Here is a 23,426-nt window from a genome sequence, read left to right on the forward strand (position 1 = left end):
AAGATATGCTGATTACGCGAAAGAAAAGAAAAAAAGAGAAAAAAAGCACATAAGAGCGATAATTTATTATATACGAATCTATACCTACTATTACTTACTATCTACTGCGATGCCGAGTTAAATAAAAGCTCAAACTCAGACTATTATTGCGATTAGCTGTTACAGTATCTGCCACGGGTGAATGTGACTTCATATTGTGAGAGTAACATATAAATTCAAATTGTACAACTAGTAGCATTCGCAACATTCACTAGAGAGAAAAGAAAAAATCGGAAAATTTCAAATTGATTTTCAAAACTAAATTGAAATGTCTGTAATCGATTTAAGAAAACATTTCACACACTCGCAATGCAAAAGCCACGATGCGATAAAGCGAATCAACGATATCGCGTTCTATGCAATCAAATATTGTGTCTTTCGATGTGAGAAGTGATTATAAAAAAATGATTTATTCTTAATGACATAAATAAATAAATGAATGAAGTCACATATGCAATCTCCCGTGGGATGACACGCAATGAAGAATCAAATCGGCAACAGCTAAGGATTAGCGCGACGGCCTATGCGCGCCTATCTTGTGGCGTTTTCTATCTTTTTTTTTTTCCTAGGATAATGTCACGCGGATAGTGACGCACAGTTTGAAAAGATTATATATATTATATTATATATATATATTATATATATATAATATATATATATACACATACACATATATACACAGGGTATTCGGAAAATCACCCGCAGTACTTCGGAAAGTGATTTTCTAAACCCAAAAAGAAGGAAAAAAAGCTATATAAATATAGGAAATAAGTCGTTTCCGAGTTATAGCCACTTTTGAGTTAAAAAAAAATCGTAATTTATAACTTGGCATCCATCTTTTAAAAATTTTTTAATTTTTAAGTTGAATTTTACATTTTTAAATTTTTAAGTTGAATTTTACATTTTACATTTAAATCGAAATATTAAATTTAAAAATTTTAAATTTTAATTTTAAATTTTAAAATTTTAAATTTTAAAAAATTTTATTTTAAAAAAAAGGGACGCCAAGTGGACTGTAAATAACGATATTTTCACCTAAAAGTGGCTATAACTCTGAAACCTTATTTCTGGACCTGTGTTTATGTAACTTTTTTTTCCTTCTTCTTGGGTCCCGAATTACTTTCCGAAGTACGAGCGATTTTCGGGACACCCTGTATATCATATATATATATATATATATATATATATATATATATATATATATATATATATATATATATATATATATATATATATATATATATATATATATACATATATATATACATACATACATACATATATATATATATATATATATATATATGATAATATACATATATTTAATAATATACATATATATGTATATATATAATGAAATTATAGTAACGCGGTTTTTTCCACGTTTTAGCGAATCTTTACGTCCCTGATGCTCATGGGAAGTATTTTTGTACGTTTACTCTGTACCTACTGTACCGTTTCGCTCTAAAACTATATCTATTGTTATCATTGTGATACTCGCTATACTGCGATCGTCTTTTGAATCGTTAATGTAATATTTACATAATAATGTGTAATAAGCGGGCATGTATTTGATTACATTGATACATCACAGCGATGGAGATGTCTTCGAGAATTTTAAAGATTTTCAAACGCAGAGTGTATTGACGATAGACTTACTATAGATTGTTATTATTATTATTGAAAATTGTTTGATCGATTACTCTCCAGATCAAGAGTATTCTTTACTCCGTAATGCTTGGTATGATTTTTATAATGATTGTCAACATATACTCCGTTTTTCTCACTATAGCGAAACGAAATCATTTCCATGCCTTAAGTCTGTCTCATTCTTTTCTTCTTCGTCTAATTAATTCCATATATTCGCGGTTACACGTGATTTACATTCCTTGGCATTTACACGGTACTCGTGACTGCATTTTTGATCAGTATATGTGTGACTCGCCGTTGAATAATTAATCGCATAAACACAAATAATATACCTATTTATTATAAATGTACATACTACTGTTATTGTAATAAAGAAGAATGTGAGGGAAATATATATATATATATATATCTATATATATATATGATTATATGATTCTTCGATCAATGTGCTTTGTTACAGAGTTTTATTGTACATATTTCTTACAAAATTTTCGTATCGAAACAATCTCCATCTTCCTAATCGTTTATATATTTAATAAGGTTTAGTTCTGTGATGTCGATCACGACCTTTCCCATTGCTAATTTTAGTCAACAGCTTGCAGGGTGAACTTTGTTGCATCGTTTCCGCTTGCCGCCACACATTAATAATACCTCCTTCGCCAACTGTCACCAAACAATCGCTCTACAAAATCAAAGGTACAAAATCATGTTGATAATTCTTTAAATTACGAAAAGTATATAATTCCTTCTAAATTTCTATTCACCTTTTCATGTATCCAACTATCCCGCACTATTTGCTTATTTCCTATGATCTCATGACATGTTTCCAAACAATTCTTCATAATGCTTAAGCATCTTAAATTCTCCCTGAAAAGAATATGGATATTTTACTTGTGAATATATTCGAAACAATCGAGAAATTATTTTCTAAAATAATCTTCTAAGAATAATTTAATTAAATGCAAATTACACATTTTCAAGAATTTTAACGTTTTTAGATAGTATATATATTTATAAGCATATTATGCTAAATTAATACCCTTTAGCTGTACTGGAACCTGTTAGCAGAAATGGTTGGCCAAATACATTTGTGGCATGGAATCTCACTAAATAGCAATTATCAGGATCATCATTCTGCAAGAAACAAAATTTCTCGAGATTATTCTCTCAAGAAAAATTATAAAAATATAGTAAGATACAAGAACTTATAACAAAAAATATACGAACCTGTGATACAGCCAGATGACTTCTCGTAAATGTTGCATATGCACTGGCATCTTCGCAATTCCATAATTGTAATGTATGTGTATGTGTTGTACACCATAAGGAGTCATCAGTTAACCAACCTAATCTATCCTAAAACAAAAACTGATATTAATATAAAGAATTTGTTCTATATTCTATTTTATATAAAATGTGCAAGATATTCCTCTCACCACTGATGATTCAGTGTTCAATGAGCATGTTAAGGCCAAGTCTTCCGAGGGCTGTGTGAGATCAAATAAATTCATCAAACCATCTGTACTACCAGATGCCAAAACGTTCTGCTTAACAGGATGAAAACTCAGACAAGTGACATCATCCATATGAGATTCCCAATATCCACCGAGGAGATTGTTTCTATTCTCTATTTTGGAACCATTATATCTTACATCCCAAAACAAAATAAATGCATCTCCACCTGTGTGTTCTGTTCCACCAGCTATGAGTCTATCATCACAACTAATATCAAAGCTGGCTAAAGGTTTTGTTTTACCATCCTCTGTGCTATCTAAAATATATATTAAAATAGAAGAATATTAATAGTTAAAGTTCTTACCGATGAAAAATTAGTTTATGATTGTTGAAGCTAATAATTACCTATAAATTTTGCCACGACCTTTCCTTTAGCACGCAAATCGCATGCTGAGATTTGTCCATCGTTAGTAGCGGTATATAATATATTTCTGGAATTAGGACTGAACTTAACTCCCACGATAGGCGTTTGATTGTGTTCTAGCGTAATCATTCGGCTTAAGGACTCACCAACAGAATATATTACACATGAATGATCAGATAATGCTGCTCCAATCCTAAATTCTGGCTCACTGTAACAAGCAATGATTCGTGATTGAAAATAAAATTAATACATATGTATAAACAATTAGACCATTTTACATCAAATCTAAATAAGAATGTCAAAGTTTACTAAGTGTTCTAAGCGTTACTGATATTTTCAGGAAAAATTATGGCTACATTTAAACAAATAGATTAATAACCAAAATTGTCGAAATTGAAAGATGCATTGCTAGATATACATGCAGATAAAAAAAATATAATAAAAATATATTCATTTTTTTCGCAGATTTAACATGAAGTGCTTGATAGGGAAATTTAAAATTTGCCTTTGAGTCCCACAAACAGAAAGGATGTAATTCTGGTCGTGTGACACCACCTCCTCCATTGTCAGTATCAGCTCGCCTTTCTCACCAATCTTCTCATTGTCTTGTTCGGTTGATTCCGCACCATTCTCGACATTCAACCTCTTCAGAGACTCTACTATCTTCGACATGCTGCTCACAGATCGGAGAACGTATTTAGGGTTAGATCAGAAACATGAATGCAATCCGATTGTGAGTCGAAGTCAGAAATGCCAAATTGTACAAACGCAACAGCACGTTTACAGCGTGTGGAGGGAAAACGCACATTAGAACAATAAGCAGTGTTGGCATGCGGGGCCGGTTTTTCGCGCATGCGCGACAGTAGTGGCGGCTAACCAGCGATGTACCACATGGAAGATTTGGCGGGCTCGAGGAAAATTACGTGGCATACAGACATAGTTGAGTGAGACACAGTTTATTAAAAGTTTTGTGATATTTAATAAATAGTCGTGAGTTATTCATATAGTGTATGATAAAAATGTGTGCTGTTGATCACTCGAAACAATTTTCTGAGAGAAAATTTTTCGGGCTACCAGTGGCACACCTTTTTGTCTGTATTAGATACTTCATTGAGGCCTCGTTTGCCGCGCATGCGCGAAAAACCGGCCCCGCATGACAACACAATAAACATGACTATCCCCTCCATGCATGTAAGCATGCTGGACGCTCTGCCATCTGGCATCTCCGGATGAAGTTAGCGCGTATTGGCGCGCATCGTTTTCGCGCATAAAGCCGTAATCACACTACGGATTGCGGATTTCGTTACGATTAGAGTTGACCAATCAGAGTAGCCGGTCGACAAATTGCTTTATTCTGATTGGTCAATTTCAACTGCAACCAAGCCCTCAACCCGTAGTGTGATTACGGCTTAACAGGAAGTGCGTCATTGCACATACATACAGAGAGCGCAAATAACGCCGAGAGTAACCAGTGTAACCTTACTCCACTGTTCGCGGACCATGCGTCTTTCGTGCAACATGGCGACCGGCAAAGGGTTGGCTGTGATTTTCTTGCCGAGAACCATCAACTTGATTGGGAACAATAAGCTAAACAAGTTCTCGTGCAATGTTATACAGCAGGGCAATGCGTGTCGGCGACACGTGGCGAGCATTGCGTCAACTGTCGGTCGCCCAAATCGCGGCAAAACAGAAAAAGGTAGAGTATGAACCCTTCGTATCTTCTAGATTACATCATTGTCCGGTAGAATTGCGTTACCTTCATTGACTTCGTCGGCTTGTCATCAACTTTCTCTCATTAGCGTTTCAATCGCTAATATACTTGTATTCGTCGTTTCTGCCATCACTTAATATGTGCTGCATACGCCGCATCTATCACGTTAACATAACCTACAATTTCAATTATCTATATATATAGAGTATACACTGTTCTAAAAAAAATTTGTCAACTGAAATATTTTCTTTCGAAATACTAATCTATGTCTATATAATCAGCTGATCTGTAATGGAACTCTATTTCTAGATATTTGAGCAATTCAAATCTATGATTTAATTTAAGACAAGATTTTTAGATGCTTAATGATATTGAATTTTGTTTTGTTTTCTATTATTTATTTTAGATAATTTTGGAAGGATAGTGCAGCCACATAGAGCCATACATATAACAAATAGATTGTTAAGACGCAATTATTATGAGATCCTGGGTGTTTCCAAAAATGCTTCAGCCAAAGACATAAAAAAAGCTTATTATCAATTAGCTAAAAAATATCATCCTGATACGAATAAAGGAGATCCGGATGCTGGTAAAAAGTTTCAGGAGGTTTCTGAAGCTTATGAAGTATTGAGCGATGATACTAAGAGAAAGGAATTTGATACGTGGGGTGCAACTTCTGAGCAAATGGGGATGGGAATGGGTAGTCAGGGAACCAAGAGTTACAATCAACACTGGCAATACAGGTCAACTATTAATGCGGAAGAATTGTTTAGAAAAATATTTGGCGATGCTGGATTTCAAAGCGGAGCTTTTAATGACTTTGAAGATTTTGCAGAGACATCGTACGGTTTTGGAGCAGCTCAAGAGGTATGCAAAGATCTGTAGCATTCATTTTCTAATTACATTACAGCACAAAGATAATATTCTTTTTCTTACACAGGTAATAATGAATTTAACGTTTTCTCAAGCTGCCAGAGGTGTAAATAAGGATATCCAGGTAAATGTAGTAGACAATTGCCCGAAATGTCAAGGCTCACGTTGCGAGATTGGAACAAAACCGGCAAAATGTCATTATTGTAATGGTACAGGAATAGAGACGATAACCACTGGTCCTTTCATAATGAACTCCACTTGTCGATACTGTCAAGGTACAAGAATGCACATCAAATTTCCTTGTACAGAGTGTGGAGCAAAAGGACAGACGGTACAAATTTCTTGTTTATTCATCATCTTAAAAAAGATTTCATTTTCTTATTTATCCTCATATTTTAATTACACTGCGTTTCTATAGGTACAACGTAAGAAAGTGACGGTACCGGTTCCCGCCGGAGTGGAAGATGGTCAAACGATCCGTATGCCGATCGGCAAGAAGGAGATATTTGTAACATTCCGTGTAGAGAAGTCCCGGTATTTCCGCCGCGACGGCGCCGACGTGCACACCGACGCGGGAATCTCGCTGGCGCAGGCGGTGTTAGGCGGTACGATACGAGTGGAGGGCGTATATGAGGATCTGACTATCCAAATAACACCGAGCACGTCCTCTCACACGCGAATCCGTTTGAGCGGCAAAGGGTTAAAAAAAGTCACTGGAATTGGTTACGGCGATCATTACGTAACCATTAAAGTCTTGGTACCTAAACAATTGACCGATAAACAACGGGCGTTACTACAAGCGTACGCTGAGCTTGAGACCGATACCCCCGGCAGTATATATGGTGTAACATATAAAACAGACGGTAAGGACAAACAATGAGAAAAGTTAAATTGTAATTTATAATAGAATATATTCCTTTGACATCCTTATCGTATCTTACTGATATAATAAATATATAATAATTTATCTCCATTACACATACTTGCAAATCGCTTGAGTTTTCTCCGATTGTGCCTGCTACTGTATTGAATAAAACATTAAAATGTGTTACAAATGTGTTCCATCGGCGTTTAAAGCAATTGTCGAAACGAGAGCTTTTCACTTAAATGAAAATTCTTGCAATAACAATAAAAGTTAGAATAACAATGATGATTCATTGTGAAGTAGATGTATCGCTTCGAGTCTTTTTCATAAGTAGCTTCAATGTTTTTTCTAGGCACAGCAGGCCCAAAGGTGCAAACTCAAGCGAGACAAGAGGATCAAAATGATCAAAATAATGGTCTACTTGGAAAAATTAAAAAAGCTATATTTGGATAAATTGAATTGTAAGTAAATTACTGGAGCATAACTTACTTCTACAAATCAGTTATTGCATAAACATACATAATACTTTTAAGTTGATAGATCTAAACATTTTTTTCCTTTATAAATGGAATTGTAAATACTTTTATTAATATAATTCCTTAATTATATGTCTAGATTAATCAAAGGATTTAAATTAAATTCTTTTGGATCTCTTTTGTAACATAAAGGTTTCTTTTGGATCAATTTTGTGACACGGAAATATGATAAATATATTTATTACAATTTGCAAATTATCATTATGAAATTCTCGTTGTAATCAGTTAAATTTCTGTTCTTTTTTTTCTTCAGATCTTGAATATTGTATAGTAGGCATACTGACATGAAAGAATACAAATATATTGTTATAAACTGTTGTTTATCCACAGGTACAAAAGAGAGTTATTCAGGTCCGTTACACTTAATAGAGTCTATACGAATAGCACTGGGAAATATGCCTGAATTTGAAAAACAGTCTTCATCGGAGCCCGAACATCCGGGAGATAAACGGCAGAATAGGTCTGTGCGCACCAAAGATACGTCGGATACCGATAGGAAAAATGACACTAATGGTGAAATGCAACGGCAGAAAATGCCTTAGATATAATTGCATAACGTCTAAAGCAATCTCTTAAAATCTAGAGAATGCTATTCATCGCTAATAAATACAAAAATATCGCTAGTATTACTAAAGGGAATCATAGAGGGGATACATTGCAGTCGTGTACACTTTTGATCAAGTTAAGAATAAATCTGAGGATCTGGATAATCGATAGTGAATAAATGAAACTAGTCTGATGTCGCTTAGATATCCTAGTTTTACAGTTGTATCGTAGCGTACAAGTTTGTCTTTATTTGTTACATCTTATTTAAATAAAGCGTACATGGAGATACAAGTATACAAATCTATCTATTTCGATCGTGTGTATGTACAATGTATATTTGTAAAAGAAATCTGCACAACACCATTTACATCATTTTACATATACTTGGAACTGCATGTATTCTTTTACTCATTTTTTTTTCATTTAGGAATTATTTTTTACATGCATATAAATTGTACAAAAAAATCTATGTTTTGACAATGTGGATCGATATGCTTGATAACAAAGTGCGCGCGCGCGTGCACATTTCGACTTACAAAATAAAAGATTCATCGTTCTATGATTTTTTCGCATAGTTTAATTATCGATAGTTCGATAATCCGCTATCGAACGCATCAGAATACAAAACAAAGACAATATCGATTACTTAATAAGCACGCAAGAGGCCTGAAAAAAATATTGGATAAATTGAATGAGAATTTAAGCTTCGATCAATAAACCATATTTCAATCCGATATTTGTGAGACTTTGCGTCGCTGATACTCGTAACACAGCTACTACTATCGCCGCAATAGTAACAGCCCCTTCTAAATAGAGACCATATAATATTCGGACGTGACCGACAATGGTGGAAAGACCGCCCGCCGCGGTGAAGTCCAATGGAAACAACACACTCGCCATAATCGGCCTTGATCGCGCTATACCAAAGCACAGTATTCCCAAAATGTAATAAGCAACTATAATAGAAACCAAAGTATTTCATTTTATTACATTTTATCATCTTAATATTACCTAAATAATTATTATATTTTGACATACAAAAGCTACATTTTTAATTTATGTATTTGTCATTAATTTATGTACAAATTTACATGAGAATAATTGTACGCTGTCGAAATAAGTATTTACCTGAAAAGACAAACGGTAAGATTTTGACCCATCTTGGCATCAACATCGTGGAATATCTGAATTCCCCGTTATCGGATCGCGCGCCTCGTCTAGCGAGCGCGTACCTTTGTAGACGAACTGCCACCATCACACCGAAATTTAATATCAGAAGAAAATGTGCGGGAATTCCAATAACGGCGAAAATTACTCCTACTGTGCGACCGGCAGTAGTTCGCGGAACAGGTGCTCCGAAACCTGTAAAATTCAACAATAGAAATAAGTCGAGAGGATACAAGGCAAATTTTAAAATGTAAAAAAAGATTGACATGTACTTCTGCATTTACACCAAAACAATTTTTCAAGCTAATTATTGAAGAATTAAACTCGACATATAATTGGCATGCCTAAAGTAGTGATTAGCGATACAGCGAACAGCACGCAACCCGGAAATGTCCACAACTGTCCGCTATTACCGCCCTCGCCGTAGCCGGAACTAACGGCGACCAGGAGGAGTTCCTCGTGTTTGGCCACGTACTGACGAACTTTGTCACTCCATAACGGCTCCACATCCTGATCCCGTTCCGTACGCAATTGCCGCAACTCTGTTGCTAAACCGACCGCCAGATCTTTTTGCATGTTCTTTAGCGATACGACCTGTTCGCGCTCACGTGGTCCTTCCGCGGCGCAAAATGCCGCCGCGCCTGCCACCGTCCACATAACGAGCAGCCATAAAAGACCTGCAATGAATGTTAAATTATGTTAAATATGTTAAATTAATTTAATAGACAGGCTTAAATGCCTTAAAATCATAAAACTATAAATCAGCTGAGCGTACCAAACTGCGACAACGATAACCGTCCCAAAAATCTTAGATACTTCCAAAATCTCGAAGAGTTGAAAGAAGAATTTCCGTTATCCTCCTCGATGTCTCTGAGAGACGGCAGTACTCTCAATCGTAGAGGTAATCCTTCTATGGTCTGAATAGCTACGGACTTTGTCCATTGTGTTGGTATCATACCATTTTTCAAATGAGGTGAGATGTCCGTAGAGATCGTAGTCGGGGTATCTGTAATATCTATATTTTTAATTTGTAATTTTTATCTATATGCGCGCGCGCGGCAAAGGAGAAAACTAAATTTATAACACACGCACATATATACATATATGTATATACAGGGTGTCCCTGAGCATGAGCTCACGCACTTGTGAGGAGGTAGAGCGCAGTAAATTAAATAAAGAAATCCTATTCCATGTAACGATTTTTGTAATAATAATAAAAATATTAATTATTGAAAGTTCATCACAGTTACTTTCAAGGTCAATTTTAAGATTGACAGAGGCACTTTCAGAAAAAACGTTTAATACAAAAGTTTCTTATTTTTTCACGCACAATTCGAATCTGTAATAAAAAGTACCATGTTCCCCTAAAAAAATTCAACTTCCGATCCGGATGGCGTATTTCCGGTCGGAATCAAAAGTTGAAAATATCACCATTTGATAGAGCGTACCCGATTTACTTAAAAATTGTTCGCGATTTTTGACAAAAGCCATTTATTTTCATTTTAAAAGGGGTGTACGGATGGTCTGGGACACCCTGTATATTAAGCAATTTTTCATATACATAACATTCATAAAATCTAAATTTTTAATTTAAATTTTTAATTTACATTTAAATTTAAATTTAAAAATTTTAAATTTTAAAAAAATTTTTAAAAAAGGGATGCCAAGCGGACTATAAATTACGATGTTTGTAACATAAAAGTGGCTATAATTCGAAAACAATTTATTTCCGGACTTGTGCTTATATAGCTTTTTTTCCCTCTTTTTGGGTTCCGAATGACTTCCCGAAGTACTGAGGGCGATTTTTCAGACACCCTATATAATATGTGTATAATGATATTGTTCTTTTTTTTAAGTTCAAAGTTCTCCAGACTGTACCGAAGAACGTTTGCATCAAAGAATATGTCAAATCAATTTGTCTTTAGGTTCTCGTTGAAAGTTGTATCAAGAAAACACACAGTGATCGATTGCTTGAAACTTGATACCGTATACATATCCCCTCTTAATGTTGTACCGTCCCTTCTATATCAAACTACGTGATAGACCTTTCTTCATTGCCTTTTTATGCACGTGTGAGAGTGATTATAGGATATTAATTATTGACTATCTAAAAATATTTTACAAGTTCTGTCTGCAACATATCTTCAACTTTTCTTGCATTATTCTAAACCTTCTCAATACATGCTTCAATCTTTTATTTATATAAATATATATTATATGTGTGTATATATATATAAATATATATTATATGTGTGTGTGTGTGTGTGTGTATATGTGTATATATATATATATATATATATATATATATAAATTAAAATTTGATTGCAACAGTCAGATAACACCTACATATATATATATATATATATATATATATATATATATATATATATATATATATATATATTATATATATAAATTAAAATTTGATTGCAACAGTCAGATAACACCTACCGACGCCGCAAATGACATCGTCGTCGTCGTCTCTCTCGTTGTCCTTTGCATGATGCTCCGTCATCTTCACGCGAAACTCGGTGAAACGACGTGTAGAAGCATCCTTGAAGAGAGAAGATGCGTCCTTGATCTTCGGATGAACCAAGTTTCTGCAGAGGCGATGGTGTCGTTTGCCGGTGCCGAAGATGAGAGAGGACCGCGGGTCCACGGCATGTCTACGCGGCACAGCAGCGGCCACGACAGACGCCGGGGTGTGTGGTAATGTCGTGATGTCCAGCACGTCACTGATGGGCGTCGCGACGCTCCCAACGGCCGGTGGTCGCGGAAAAAGTGGCACATGCATCGGTTAAGGTCAAGATTATGACCGCGCTCTACAATCCGATCATGTTTTCTCGTAATCGATTACATAATCGCCGATATTTCACGCGTCGTATCTTCCTTATTTCAACGATCGAGACGTCCTCCCCAGGAGATTCGTCTCAACTGGGCAACAACGTCCCCGAGCACTTGTTGAATAGACTCATCTCGCAAGGTATTCCCCAGATGCACTTCTTCAGTAATTCTCAAGAAACTGTACATTCCGCTGGGAATTCTTTATAATTTTAGCATTTTAGAGACTTAATCTCACGCAAAATTTCTATCGATGTACATTTTTTGTATTGTAATTTTACTTCTGTCTTGGATGTAACGACAGCAACGTTTAATTCATCATTTATTTTCAATAATCAATTCAAACTTGTGGCAAAATTAATCATTATATAATTATTATTCATTCATATGTAATTAGAAACTTTTTGAGACTAATAAATTTTTATCCGTCGCGCGATCGCAATTTATTAATTTATTTATATTTCTTGCAGAACTTTTTTCTCGCTTATTCATTCAAAAGCATGTACATAAGAGTTGGATCGATCAGTTCTGCACGGAAACAATGTCTTATATTTTATTAATAATAATACTGTCTCTATACTGTTGAATACACATTATATGAATTATGGAGACGATAACTAATTTATGGCATTTAACTTGGCAATCAACATGTCGTATCTCTCACTTAGCTATAGCTTGCCAGTTATATAAATATTCTCAACCAGATATTTCGATAAATATTCACATATCTGATTTCATGACTAAGCCTCGATAATATTTCGAAATTTATCATCAAACTAATAATTAAAAAAAAAACAAAAATAGGGAAACAGAAGCAAAATTACAAATATGCCTGGCGATTCAACACCGTGAAGATTCGAGGAACTACTGGTCCGTGGAACGAAATTTTCGTGCATTTGGCGCGTTGCATTGTCAGAAGGGAGACAGGGAGTGCTGGTATACGTATATAATACTCTTATGTATGCAGATCGCTGAAATTAGAATATGCTCGTGAAATCAATGACGACGACTCTTAAATGATCCATAGTATTTTATCTATAACTAATCGCACACACAATGTCTCACCTTTAGACACGCTCGTACGACAAATCTGGTATGATGGTGTAGCTATTCGACTATACATCGCAATCGCGGCACGTGGTTGTAATTGCTACAATGGGTCACGCAATACGCCGATTTGCAGCTTCTGACTTCTGTAATACGCAATAGTAATATTAATAATATAATAATTTAACAATTCGTAACTTTAATTGCTATGTTTTATATTGTACTTGTATTGTACCTCTCTTTCTTTATTTTTTTTTATAAGTTTCATCGTTTACAAATATGTAAAATATGTATAATATAATATAATATTCTTCGTTTTTTTTGAGCAATCTTCTCGATACGCTCTCATTATTGAATTATCGATCATGTATGTGTGTATGCGTGTGACCTTATTTCCTTGCATACATTGTTCTCGCGTGTGCAGTGCTTTATTCCACAGAGATTCCATCATATATATGATTCTACAATATATATATATATATATATATATATATATATATATATATATATATATATACAGACAAATAAAATATAAAATATTAACAACTAAAGAGTTACAACAAATATGAGAGAAAAAAAGAAACTTAACACTTTGTTAAAATTTATAAATCAAAATGAAAGATTCATCATTAAAATTTATTTCGGATTAATGGAGATAGCTCTATGTGTCATTAGCAGTGTCTTATTCATTCTCTTCCTCCTGCAATCGCGGCTATGCATCCTCGGTTGCGCATCCTCGCGGTTTGCCAACAGCGTTTGCGCAACATCGATCCGCGATATTTCGCGGTCTCGCCCCTCCGTGAACGTCACCCCGTGCCAGTTCACGGCGGATGTTCCTCGGAGGATCCGCCGTTTGCACTTATAATATGGAACTTTGTTCTATTGTTCTCGATCGACGACGAGATCGAGGAATTCCTGAGGTGCGTGAGATTAAGGCTCGAACAGTCTTTCGTTATTGATTAATCAAGTATAGCTTTACTTGCATGTGTCAAACGTCACTTCTAAAATCACTCCACATTACTAAAAATATAACAACAACTGAACAATACAGATAATATGGAATAATTTACGTTTTATTCTGCAGATATTTTTATAGTATGAAAAAGAATAGTAAGAAAATAAGAGCATTAAATATATTTAACTATAAAATAATGTCATGAAAAAGAAGCAAAATGGAAAAGTGAAAAATATAAATTATCACAATTGCATTAAACTTATAATTGCACCACGCACTGAAGGCAAAGCTCAACAACATATCAAATCTTATAAAAAATATACATATGAAATATGTATATTAAATATGTATATCTACAATGTAGAGATATATATAAATAATATCAATATAATATTATTTTAGAATGTAATATTATCGTGAGATATTAAATAAAAATTCAAATATTTCTTTCTATTTTTATCTTTTGTGAAAATAATTTTAGTTAAAAAAAATAATTACTTGTATATTCTCAAATAATCTAACAATCGACTAAACTATGCTATAGTGGCTTCCTCACAGAATTACTATCCTAGACATTATAATCTTAATGCGAGACATGCTATGGCGTCTTTTGATTTTGTAAATTATCTTAAATGAAAACTACATTTAAGTGAAATTAATTAAATTCTAAATCGATGTATATTTTCAGACAAGAAAGCGATGCGCAGCCTTGCTCGCAGGCTACTAGTATGGCCGGCATTTATGCTATCCCTCCTGGTGGTCGGTCGTTTGCTGTTCGGCCGCGATTTTCGATTGCCGACGACGACAATCGTTTTTCACGAGGACGATAGCATCTCGATACCAAGCGGAAGCCGTACGAATTTACAGCAGGACTCCGGTCCGTCGGGGCCGCCCGCTTATGCGGCAGGCATGTATATGGCGGGTCGGCGACCCCGCAACGGAAGTGCCTGCAGATGGTACTATGGTCTGCCGGATGTTCTTTCTTATGAACCGTCCAGGCTCACTTGGAGCCCCGAAATCGGCGAAAAAAGTCCTTATAGGTATAAGGCTTCACAAAAGATTGTTACTTTTATTTTGTTAGAAAATATAATGATATCGAAAGCGGAGCACGGAGAAAAAAAATTTGCTCGTATAATAAATTTATACATATGTAAAGAGAGCAAATTTAATTAATTATCATGATATTAATAAAAATTTTTAATATATATATTCTTATTTAAAATATATTTTTGTTAAACTTTGAGACTCTTGCAGAAAATAGACTACTTTGCTCGTCTTTCTGCGAATGAATTCATTAGACAATATTTCTCTATTTCACATGAATAAAACATATCGATTAATTTGTTACGATAGTAGTAAAGTGTTTAATTCGTTTTTGTATTAAATATAAACGATGAATGACTGGTTGCGATGGTGAGAATCTTTTTCTCTGTGCAGGATCCTACCGTTTGTGTTGCGCAGTACCACCGAAGCGACAGACGGGTTGCCCCAGATCACGCTGTCCACACACGCCACCGCCGATCAGGTTTACGGGATCGTGGAGCTGGCCAGACGATGGGAGGGACCGCTCAGCCTGGCAGTGTTCGCGCCGGGCCTCGACGTCGGCCTCGCTGTCGCTCAGCTTGATCGAGCTTGTCGGTGCGAGCCTGCCATGTACAAGGTCTTCCTCAATTTCCATGTCACGAATTTCATGCAATGTCATGCAATACTCATCGACCCTCAAAGTTTTCATACTTTTGTCGATATATCCGGAAGTCCATAAATGCATGAGTGCTTCTAGGACATTCTATAATATAAAACGATATTTTTTATATTATCGCATACATGCAAACAATTCTTTATAGATTTCTAAATAGATTTTTCGTTAGTTTTCATAAAACTTATTTCATCAGTTTGCTTATGTAAATATAATTTGTTATAAGTATCGTATAGACAGACTAGTTTAATTCTTTTTAACGGTTGAAATAATTTTCTAGACACACGCTAAATTATTCACATAACATACATCAGTTGGCACGAATCGGCTTGCTCTAAAAGCATAATAGATGCGGATTCCGTTATATCAACACGCACATTTGCGATTAGCATAACCGTTTTAATCCATATGGAATGTCAATTGTCTTAATTAAGATTCTATGGATTAAGAACATTTGATTATACAATTCATATAAATAGAAGCTGAAGAAAAAAGTATTGAACCACTATAATTGCCTGATTAATTAGATCTTATGTGCAACAGCATAAGAATGAAAAATTACACTACATAAAATCTTCACAAGAACAAGTTAATATTTAACGTATATAATACAAAAAAATTTTAAACCAATAAAATCAGATATGTATCAAAATAGAGATCTTACTTAAGATACAAATCTCTCTCTTTCTCTCTCTTTTTTTTTCTCAATGAAAATCAAATACCTTGATAAATAATATATATCTTAGAAAAAAATAATCTCTGAAATTTAAAATCTATATTTCAAATCATTACTATAAAAAACTGTTACGTATCATAGCAGATATTATAACGATTTTAATAAGAAATGATTAGATATGTATTGTGATCGATTATCGATACAATTTTCTCATCTTTTACAGATATCTATTCTTCTTGGAATACAAAATATTACCTATGCTTTCTCCTACCACTTTCTCCTATTTTCTATAGTACAGAATTCGCATCTTGATCTAAGGATTCGACGATTGCAGGTTTCCGTCCACTTGGTGTTTCCGGCCGGTCGACCGCCCGCTCTGAGTGCGATGAGTCGTGCTCGAGGCGATTGCGCCGCTTCTGATCTTCAGTGGCGACAGGCCGAGACCGAGAGGCGAAAGAGGAGTATGACATATCCGATCAATGTCGCCCGGAACGTGGCGAGGACGGCGGCGAACACGTCCCGCGTGCTGGTATCGGACATTGAGCTGCTGCCGAGCGCGCGGCTGGCTTCCGGTTTCATGGACATGGTACGTCGGAGGCCGCCCAAGGTCGGCGTAATCTTCGTCGTGCCCGTCTTCGAAATAGAGTCCAACGAACCGCCGCCGGCGACGAAACGCGAGCTCCTCGCTGCTTGTCGAGCCGGTCTAGCGGTGTATTTTCATAGGTAAATTTACATGGAAATTTATGATTTCGGGAATATGTCCTAGATTTAAAAATACCGATATACACCTACTTTCCGAAGATTTCTCCGTGAAATGAAACATCCTTGTCGAAACTAATGTATGTTCAAATAAGATGGATGTAACAAGGTGGATCCTTCGTAGGTTCCTCTGTCCGCACTGCCAGCGATTTCCCGGACTGACCAGGTGGATGATCAGGCCGGATCCGGGCAGGGTTCGACCGTTGATCATTACCAAAAGGGAATATCCTCATCATAGGTGGGAACCGGTTTTCATTGGTATGCGCGAGGATCCGCTTTACACGGAAGAGATGTCCTGGGAAGGAAAACAGGATAAGATGGCTCAGGTACTTTAATGTAGACTTTCTCCCAAATTATGTTAAATATTTAAAAAAAAATTATAATTAATTATATATTATACTCTAGAAAAATATAAATTGATTTATATATGTAAAATTTTATATATATAATATCTTAATAATAAATACCCTAATTTATAACATAAATTTATTATATAAAAATTTAGATTATAAATTAGATTTTATATCGGAGACTTTCTTGTTTTTACATAATCGGAATTTTATATTTTATTCACCTTGTACAGATGTTCGAGATGTGTCTTCTGAATTATCGGCTAGTTGTGCTCGACGGTGCCTTTTTAGTGCATACTCCGGGAATTAAGCGGAAAACGCACAAGCTCATCTCGGCCACGCAGGAGTTTTTCCGGCCGCACGAGAGGCGAAACGCCAGGATCTATCAACGCGTGACGAAACATTTAATCAAGCAATATCCGATTAATCGTAGATGCGCTCAATGAGACTTTTATGAATCAGCGTAATTCTTCGTCCTCGAGAAAAAAAAAATAGAGAGAAATCGCTTCGACGCGCACGCGGTGCCTGATATATCTGTATACGAACGATAGGAAAAATATTTTTCGGTGACATCGCGAAAGTTTTAATTAGACTTATAGAAGAATATATCAATCGTTTTTCGAATATATCATCGCGGAAATAAAAATTTTTATACGCAAAGAAATAAATTTTACAATGATTTCACCTGCCTCCCGATCAAATTAAAATACTTGACACTCCAATGTATATTTTTTCAAGTTTTGATTTTTTAAATTACACATATCGACGCGTCCTCGCGTGGATAAGTGTCAAACCGCAAAGTACGCGTTACTAGAGTTGCGCGGACTAGAATCTGAAAATAGTCGCGCCAAGGTGAGTCGCTATTGGTCGCGTCACCGCAGGAAGCCATTTCAACGAACACACTTTTAACGATCCACATGATCGGAGCAATTAGCATTTCGGAGCATAAAAAAAACCACGTTCTCTTATTTCGAGCGCAAAAATAAGATAATCTCTGCAAATATTGTGAAAGTTATCGTCAATCACTCGACACCGATAATACGTGATAATACGCGCGGATATCAATTGCTGGAAATAAAATCAATATCGTTCACCTCTGTGTAGACTAGATTCTCGCGGCTGTCCGATGACTCACCCGGTAACCGCAACATTTTTCTCGGCGCGATAAAAATCGCACGTGACACGTATAGTATACGATATAATAACGCATACGGGATAAAAATCATCGCAAGTAAGGCCAACGTAAGTAAAGCTAATACCGAATCGCCAAATAAGGTCGAAGGAGAGAGATCCATTACCGATTCCATGGAAACGTCCGCATGACAAAAAACAAAGCGAACGATAGGAAAGAGGAAAGGAGAAGGAGAATGCAGTGAAAGAGCGTGTGAGAGAGAGAGAGAGAGAGAGAGAGAGAAAGACACCCACCACCCACACCCACCTCCCACTGCAGCTGCGTAAGATCGGATACGATCGGACGTGCTCGTCCTTGCCGGGCGCGCCTGTCGAAACGAAACGCTGGTACGCACGAGCGGGTCAGTCTCGTGCGGTAATCATTAATTAATTAGAGGTATCTCGCCGTCTATGATGGCTCGCCGAGGTTGACAGTATTGGTGCGACGAGTATCAAAGCGGTGAAACGCACGGTCACGCGGCCAAATGGGCTCGTTATCTCGATTGTACGACAACCGCTCCTCCCGCTGCTTCTGCTAGTGGTGGCGCAATAATAGTAGCGGTAATAAATCCTAGTGGTTATACGATAGATTAATGATAACGAGACTTTGACCAGCATCTCGACGAAGCTCGACCGGCTTCGATCATAGATATCCATTCTTATCGCGACTTCCATTCTTTTCTTTTTTTCTCTCTCGTTACCTCGAGACTTATCGAAGAGTCATTCCGAGTTCCGATAGTAACAGAAACGTCGTAGGCTACGGACGTGTAGGATACGAGCCCGCGCGCTCTCTCGTGTATTCTTTTCGTCTATTCAGTGACGCGTTTCAGATCGTGCGATACATGATAAAGTGATCGCTTCAAGTAAGGCTAATATTACATTTGTCGTACGACAAATGTAATATTAGGCTAAGTGTGCTGCTTATTGCATTCGAAGAAAATTTCCGATTAATCTTCACGGTTTTATTTATACGAGAATAATAGAATCCCGCGTCTCGATCGTATCCTTCCGGTAAATGCATAGGCCCATATTCTGAATCCTCTTTTATCGATAAAAGTGCTCCTAAAAGCGGCCTGTAGCCAATCAGAAGGCTTATATGCCACTTTTAGAGGCACTTTTATCGATAAAAGAGGATTCAGAATATGGGCCATAGCGACGAGAGACAACATAACTTTGACATTGATTAATCCTAATTTCCCCTCACTCGCTCTTTCTCCTGTAATTTCTTTTATATATCGCTATATATACCTGGATATGAATCAAGTAATTTAGTATAATTTAACATAGCATACACTTCAATTTTCTCAAATGTGAATAACTAAAAAATGTTTCTCCTTTAGGCTATCAATTAGGCTATTATGATCATTATATGCTAATACATTTGTGCACTACAGGCTATAGAGGAATGAATATCCTGAAAAATATTTCGGCGACCTTTTGGTCGCCGAACATCTGGTTGCCTCCTAATATAACATGGGAGGATATCAGTCCGAATGCAGACAATAAGTATGCTAATTATCAGCATTTAATATTTCCTCTGCCCATGGCACTTGTTCTATTAGGAATAAGATATACTCTTGAAAGGTAAGGTTTCATATACCTTCTGATTTTGTAGTCCTATTATACTTTATCTCTAGATTAATGTCTTACTTGTGGAAAATTATGAATATATATGTATAATTTTCAAAATATATCGTAAAGAAAATATTTAATGTACATTAAAAAATTTATGGAATTTTGGAAGAAGACTAGTCTATACAATTGTTTATATTCATAATTCATTTTTTCAGGTATTGGTTTGCTCCTTTTGGAAAGTCGCTTGGTATAAAAAATACTAGGAGCAAACGAGCAGTACCTAATGAAATATTAGAAAAAGCATATCTTAGTAAGAAAATCAATCATAAGCAGGTAAGTGACACTAATCTATCTTATGAAAAAAAATTATATATGCAATTGCAACAAAAAATCAAATTTTCTTTCAATAGGTTATAAAGCTTATATAAAGTCATTTTCATACATAACATTAAAATATTGTCTTATATAGTATTAAAATACTATAATAGTATTAAAATACTATAATAATACAAATTGAAGCATCAATTATTAATATACTTGTATATTATCTGCGTGTTATGTGTTAGCATCGTGTAACACACAACTGTATTTTAAGATTTCGGGATTGGCTCATCAATTAGATTGGTCTGAAAGGCAAGTGGAAAGATGGCTACGATTACGTCGTTCTCAAGATAAGCCATCTACTCTTACAAAGTTCTGTGAAACCAGGTTAGTCATCTTAATTAATTGTATTGTACATTTTGCAAAAATTGTACAACACTCAGAAAAATAATATATGTAATCTTTTCTTTTAGTTGGAGATGTTTCTATTATGTATACTCATTCTTGTACGGCCTTGTTGTTCTATGGGACAAACCATGGCTTTGGGATATAAAATATTGTTATTATAATTATCCTTACCATCCTGTTACCAGTGATATATGGTGGTATTACATGATATCAATGTCATTTTATTGGGCATTAAGCTTCTCTCAATTCTTTGATGTGAAGAGAAAAGATTTCTGGCAGATGTTCATTCATCATATAGCAACAATTTCGCTCATGTGTTTCTCGTGGGTCGGAAACCTAACAAGGATTGGTTCTTTAGTCTTGCTATGTCACGATTGTGCAGATATATTGTTGGAAGTAAGAATTAAAGGATTAAAATTGCTCACAACAGTATTTCGTATATTTTTTAATTCATATAATTTATTTCTCGATTCTTTCAGATGGCAAAAATGGCCAAGTATGCAAATTATCAAAAATTATGTGATTATATATTTGTCATATTTACAATTCTTTGGATTGTGACACGTATAGGTGTATATCCATTTTGGATAATATATAGGTATGTATCAATGTTATATCTTTGTTCAATTCAATTAAATATATGGATGCAGATTGATTCAAACTTATTATGTGTTACAGCACATCTGTAGAAGCGTCTAAAATAGTGCCGATGTTCCCTGCGTATTATATCTTTAATGCTTTATTACTTTTGTTACTGATACTCCATTTCATTTGGACTTATTTAATTCTTAAAATCGCATATAACTCGTTCAATGCTGGTCAGGTACGTGGTGTTGATTTATACAAATTGTCGCGTGCACGTTCGTTGAAATATTTTTTCAATATCAATGAATAAATATACTTTTATATGCTAATCTTCTCTTCTTTTTCTTTGAAAAAAATATTACAGATGGAAGGTGATATTCGCAGTAGTAGCAGCGATGAAATATCTGATACTCCAGTCAATAATATTCCCATAAACAACACAAATTATATTAACTAAACGAATTCAAGAGCAAAAACCCACTAACAAACAGCATGCTAGACGAGTCATTATTTTATGAACCATTTCCAAGGCAGAGAATTCATCCGGACATTTTAGCCAGGTGCTAATCTCTCTCTTACAAATATAATAAAATTCTTTGATACAATTTTAATCTCGTAATTCGCAAGATATTAATATTAACGTATCTAATCTCATCTAAAATTATATATAATTTTTTTCATTTTCTCTTTTGGTAGTATTTTTCTTAAAGCTTCAATGTTTCATTATAAATCTACCTATAATTTTTTCAATTGTCGTGCATTTGCATTAATGAAAATATATATATAGGACAACGAAAAAAGAAAAATAACAAAGAACACAATCCCCATTATTCGTATCACAAATGTATATGTATACTTTATTTAAGAATTAATTAAGAGTGTATATTTATATATATACATTCTTTAAGCGAATTTTTAATACTTAGTTAAGATAAGAATGGACCAAAGTTGCAAGATATTCAATGTCTGAACTCCATCTATTATCTCCAGTTAATATCGCATTACTATTTTGAAATATGTATTTATTTATTTTCATATACTTTATGAGCATTAGTCAGAGTAATCAATAAGTGAGAATATATTACTCAATAATAAATTTCTATTAATTATATAATTACACACACATACATACATATATCTTCACATATATTCATTAACATATACACACATGTGCTTTATCTTAAAAGGACTTCTCTTTCCCTCATTATATAAAGGTCAACCAAATACATTTGTATACTAGTGCATAATCTTCTCAAAAATACGATAATTTAATTTAAGTATATGTTAACTATGTATTTCGCGATATTAATATATCGCTTTAGGCCGCTGCAACTTTTGCATTTATCAACGTATAAATATTACATAAATTGTACGTTGTACTTACAATGTGAGCCTTTATACAAGTCACTGGTATTATTAATTATTTTTATATAATACAGTTGCAACGTCATCCTCTAATAAAATTTCCTTGCCGATTCTTGAATGCTCCTATTTTACTTTATTACGTTTCCCGCTACAATTTAAAAATGGCATCAAATATCGAAATTGTAAAATTATATTTATTTCAAATTTCCGCCATATTGGCAAGAAGAATTCATCTATCAAGATTTTAATTATGTTATGAGTTATAAAACCAGCATATAAAATTATTACACTGCTATAATTACTCCAATATTTCGCTGAGATTATTTCCTTTTAATTTTTAAAAATCCGGAAATAATGTTTCCTTGAGATATAATGAAAAAATGTATGCGAGCAATTATCTTGTAATATATCA

General features: G+C 34.8%; 5 protein-coding genes across 22 annotated transcripts; 3 read left to right on the forward strand and 2 right to left on the reverse strand.

Annotated features, from left to right (window-relative positions):
* Positions 1 to 2,136: 2,136 nt before the first annotated feature.
* Positions 2,137 to 4,401, reverse strand: LOC145968464 (WD repeat-containing protein 89). The gene is made up of 7 exons (XM_083093928.1): positions 4,074 to 4,401; positions 3,550 to 3,776; positions 3,126 to 3,460; positions 2,917 to 3,045; positions 2,729 to 2,823; positions 2,454 to 2,556; positions 2,137 to 2,371 (listed from the first exon to the last, which is right to left on the reverse strand). Exons 1-7 carry the CDS (start codon positions 4,238 to 4,240, stop codon positions 2,222 to 2,224), a joined length of 1,206 nt encoding a protein of 401 aa, XP_082950054.1. The 5' UTR covers positions 4,241 to 4,401; the 3' UTR covers positions 2,137 to 2,221.
* A 633-nt stretch (positions 4,402 to 5,034) lies between these two features.
* Positions 5,035 to 8,833, forward strand: LOC145968468 (dnaJ homolog l(2)tid, mitochondrial). 2 transcript variants are annotated; one of them, XM_083093936.1, is made up of 6 exons: positions 5,035 to 5,264; positions 5,686 to 6,146; positions 6,220 to 6,483; positions 6,571 to 7,015; positions 7,370 to 7,478; positions 7,884 to 8,023. In XM_083093936.1, exons 1-5 carry the CDS (start codon positions 5,069 to 5,071, stop codon positions 7,468 to 7,470), a joined length of 1,467 nt encoding a protein of 488 aa, XP_082950062.1. In that variant the 5' UTR covers positions 5,035 to 5,068; the 3' UTR covers positions 7,471 to 7,478; positions 7,884 to 8,023. The 2 variants fall into 2 exon arrangements, with proteins under 2 accessions (XP_082950062.1, XP_082950061.1); XM_083093935.1 differs by lacking the exon at positions 7,370 to 7,478 and having other exon boundaries at positions 7,884 to 8,833.
* Positions 8,295 to 19,360, reverse strand: LOC145968469 (uncharacterized). Of its 12 annotated transcripts, none has more exons than XM_083093948.1 (13): positions 18,280 to 19,360; positions 17,815 to 17,972; positions 17,274 to 17,535; positions 16,737 to 17,184; positions 15,844 to 15,895; positions 15,555 to 15,755; positions 13,390 to 13,615; positions 13,173 to 13,300; positions 11,718 to 13,078; positions 10,042 to 10,281; positions 9,611 to 9,943; positions 9,228 to 9,461; positions 8,295 to 9,055 (listed from the first exon to the last, which is right to left on the reverse strand). In XM_083093948.1, the coding sequence occupies exons 9-13, from the start codon at positions 12,058 to 12,060 to the stop codon at positions 8,799 to 8,801; spliced, it is 1,407 nt and encodes a 468-aa protein (XP_082950074.1). In that variant the 5' UTR covers positions 12,061 to 13,078; positions 13,173 to 13,300; positions 13,390 to 13,615; positions 15,555 to 15,755; positions 15,844 to 15,895; positions 16,737 to 17,184; positions 17,274 to 17,535; positions 17,815 to 17,972; positions 18,280 to 19,360; the 3' UTR covers positions 8,295 to 8,798. The 12 variants fall into 12 exon arrangements, with proteins under 12 accessions (XP_082950074.1, XP_082950064.1, XP_082950071.1 ...); XM_083093938.1 differs by adding an exon at positions 13,744 to 14,155 and having other exon boundaries at positions 15,555 to 15,895; XM_083093945.1 differs by having other exon boundaries at positions 15,555 to 15,895; positions 19,029 to 19,360.
* LOC145968470 (beta-1,4-glucuronyltransferase 1) lies at positions 13,948 to 18,269 on the forward strand. The gene is made up of 6 exons (XM_083093950.1): positions 13,948 to 14,074; positions 14,798 to 15,149; positions 15,547 to 15,769; positions 16,816 to 17,204; positions 17,365 to 17,566; positions 17,824 to 18,269. The coding sequence occupies exons 2-6, from the start codon at positions 14,809 to 14,811 to the stop codon at positions 18,034 to 18,036; spliced, it is 1,368 nt and encodes a 455-aa protein (XP_082950076.1). The 5' UTR covers positions 13,948 to 14,074; positions 14,798 to 14,808; the 3' UTR covers positions 18,037 to 18,269.
* On the forward strand, positions 18,485 to 23,132 carry Schlank (ceramide synthase schlank). Of its 6 annotated transcripts, none has more exons than XM_083093957.1 (8): positions 18,485 to 18,832; positions 20,155 to 20,344; positions 20,551 to 20,668; positions 20,931 to 21,043; positions 21,130 to 21,460; positions 21,544 to 21,662; positions 21,743 to 21,887; positions 22,014 to 23,132. In XM_083093957.1, exons 2-8 carry the CDS (start codon positions 20,166 to 20,168, stop codon positions 22,104 to 22,106), a joined length of 1,098 nt encoding a protein of 365 aa, XP_082950083.1. In that variant the 5' UTR covers positions 18,485 to 18,832; positions 20,155 to 20,165; the 3' UTR covers positions 22,107 to 23,132. The 6 variants fall into 6 exon arrangements, with proteins under 6 accessions (XP_082950083.1, XP_082950080.1, XP_082950082.1 ...); XM_083093954.1 differs by lacking the exon at positions 18,485 to 18,832 and adding an exon at positions 18,849 to 19,321 and having other exon boundaries at positions 20,101 to 20,344; XM_083093956.1 differs by lacking the exon at positions 18,485 to 18,832 and adding an exon at positions 18,850 to 19,321.
* Positions 23,133 to 23,426: the final 294 nt, after the last annotated feature.

Source organism: Camponotus vicinus, unplaced genomic scaffold (genome assembly GCF_025532165.1).
Source record: "Camponotus vicinus isolate PSW18456_S1 unplaced genomic scaffold, iyCamVici1.0 SCAF_3, whole genome shotgun sequence".
Taxonomy (NCBI): domain Eukaryota; kingdom Metazoa; phylum Arthropoda; class Insecta; order Hymenoptera; family Formicidae; genus Camponotus; species Camponotus vicinus.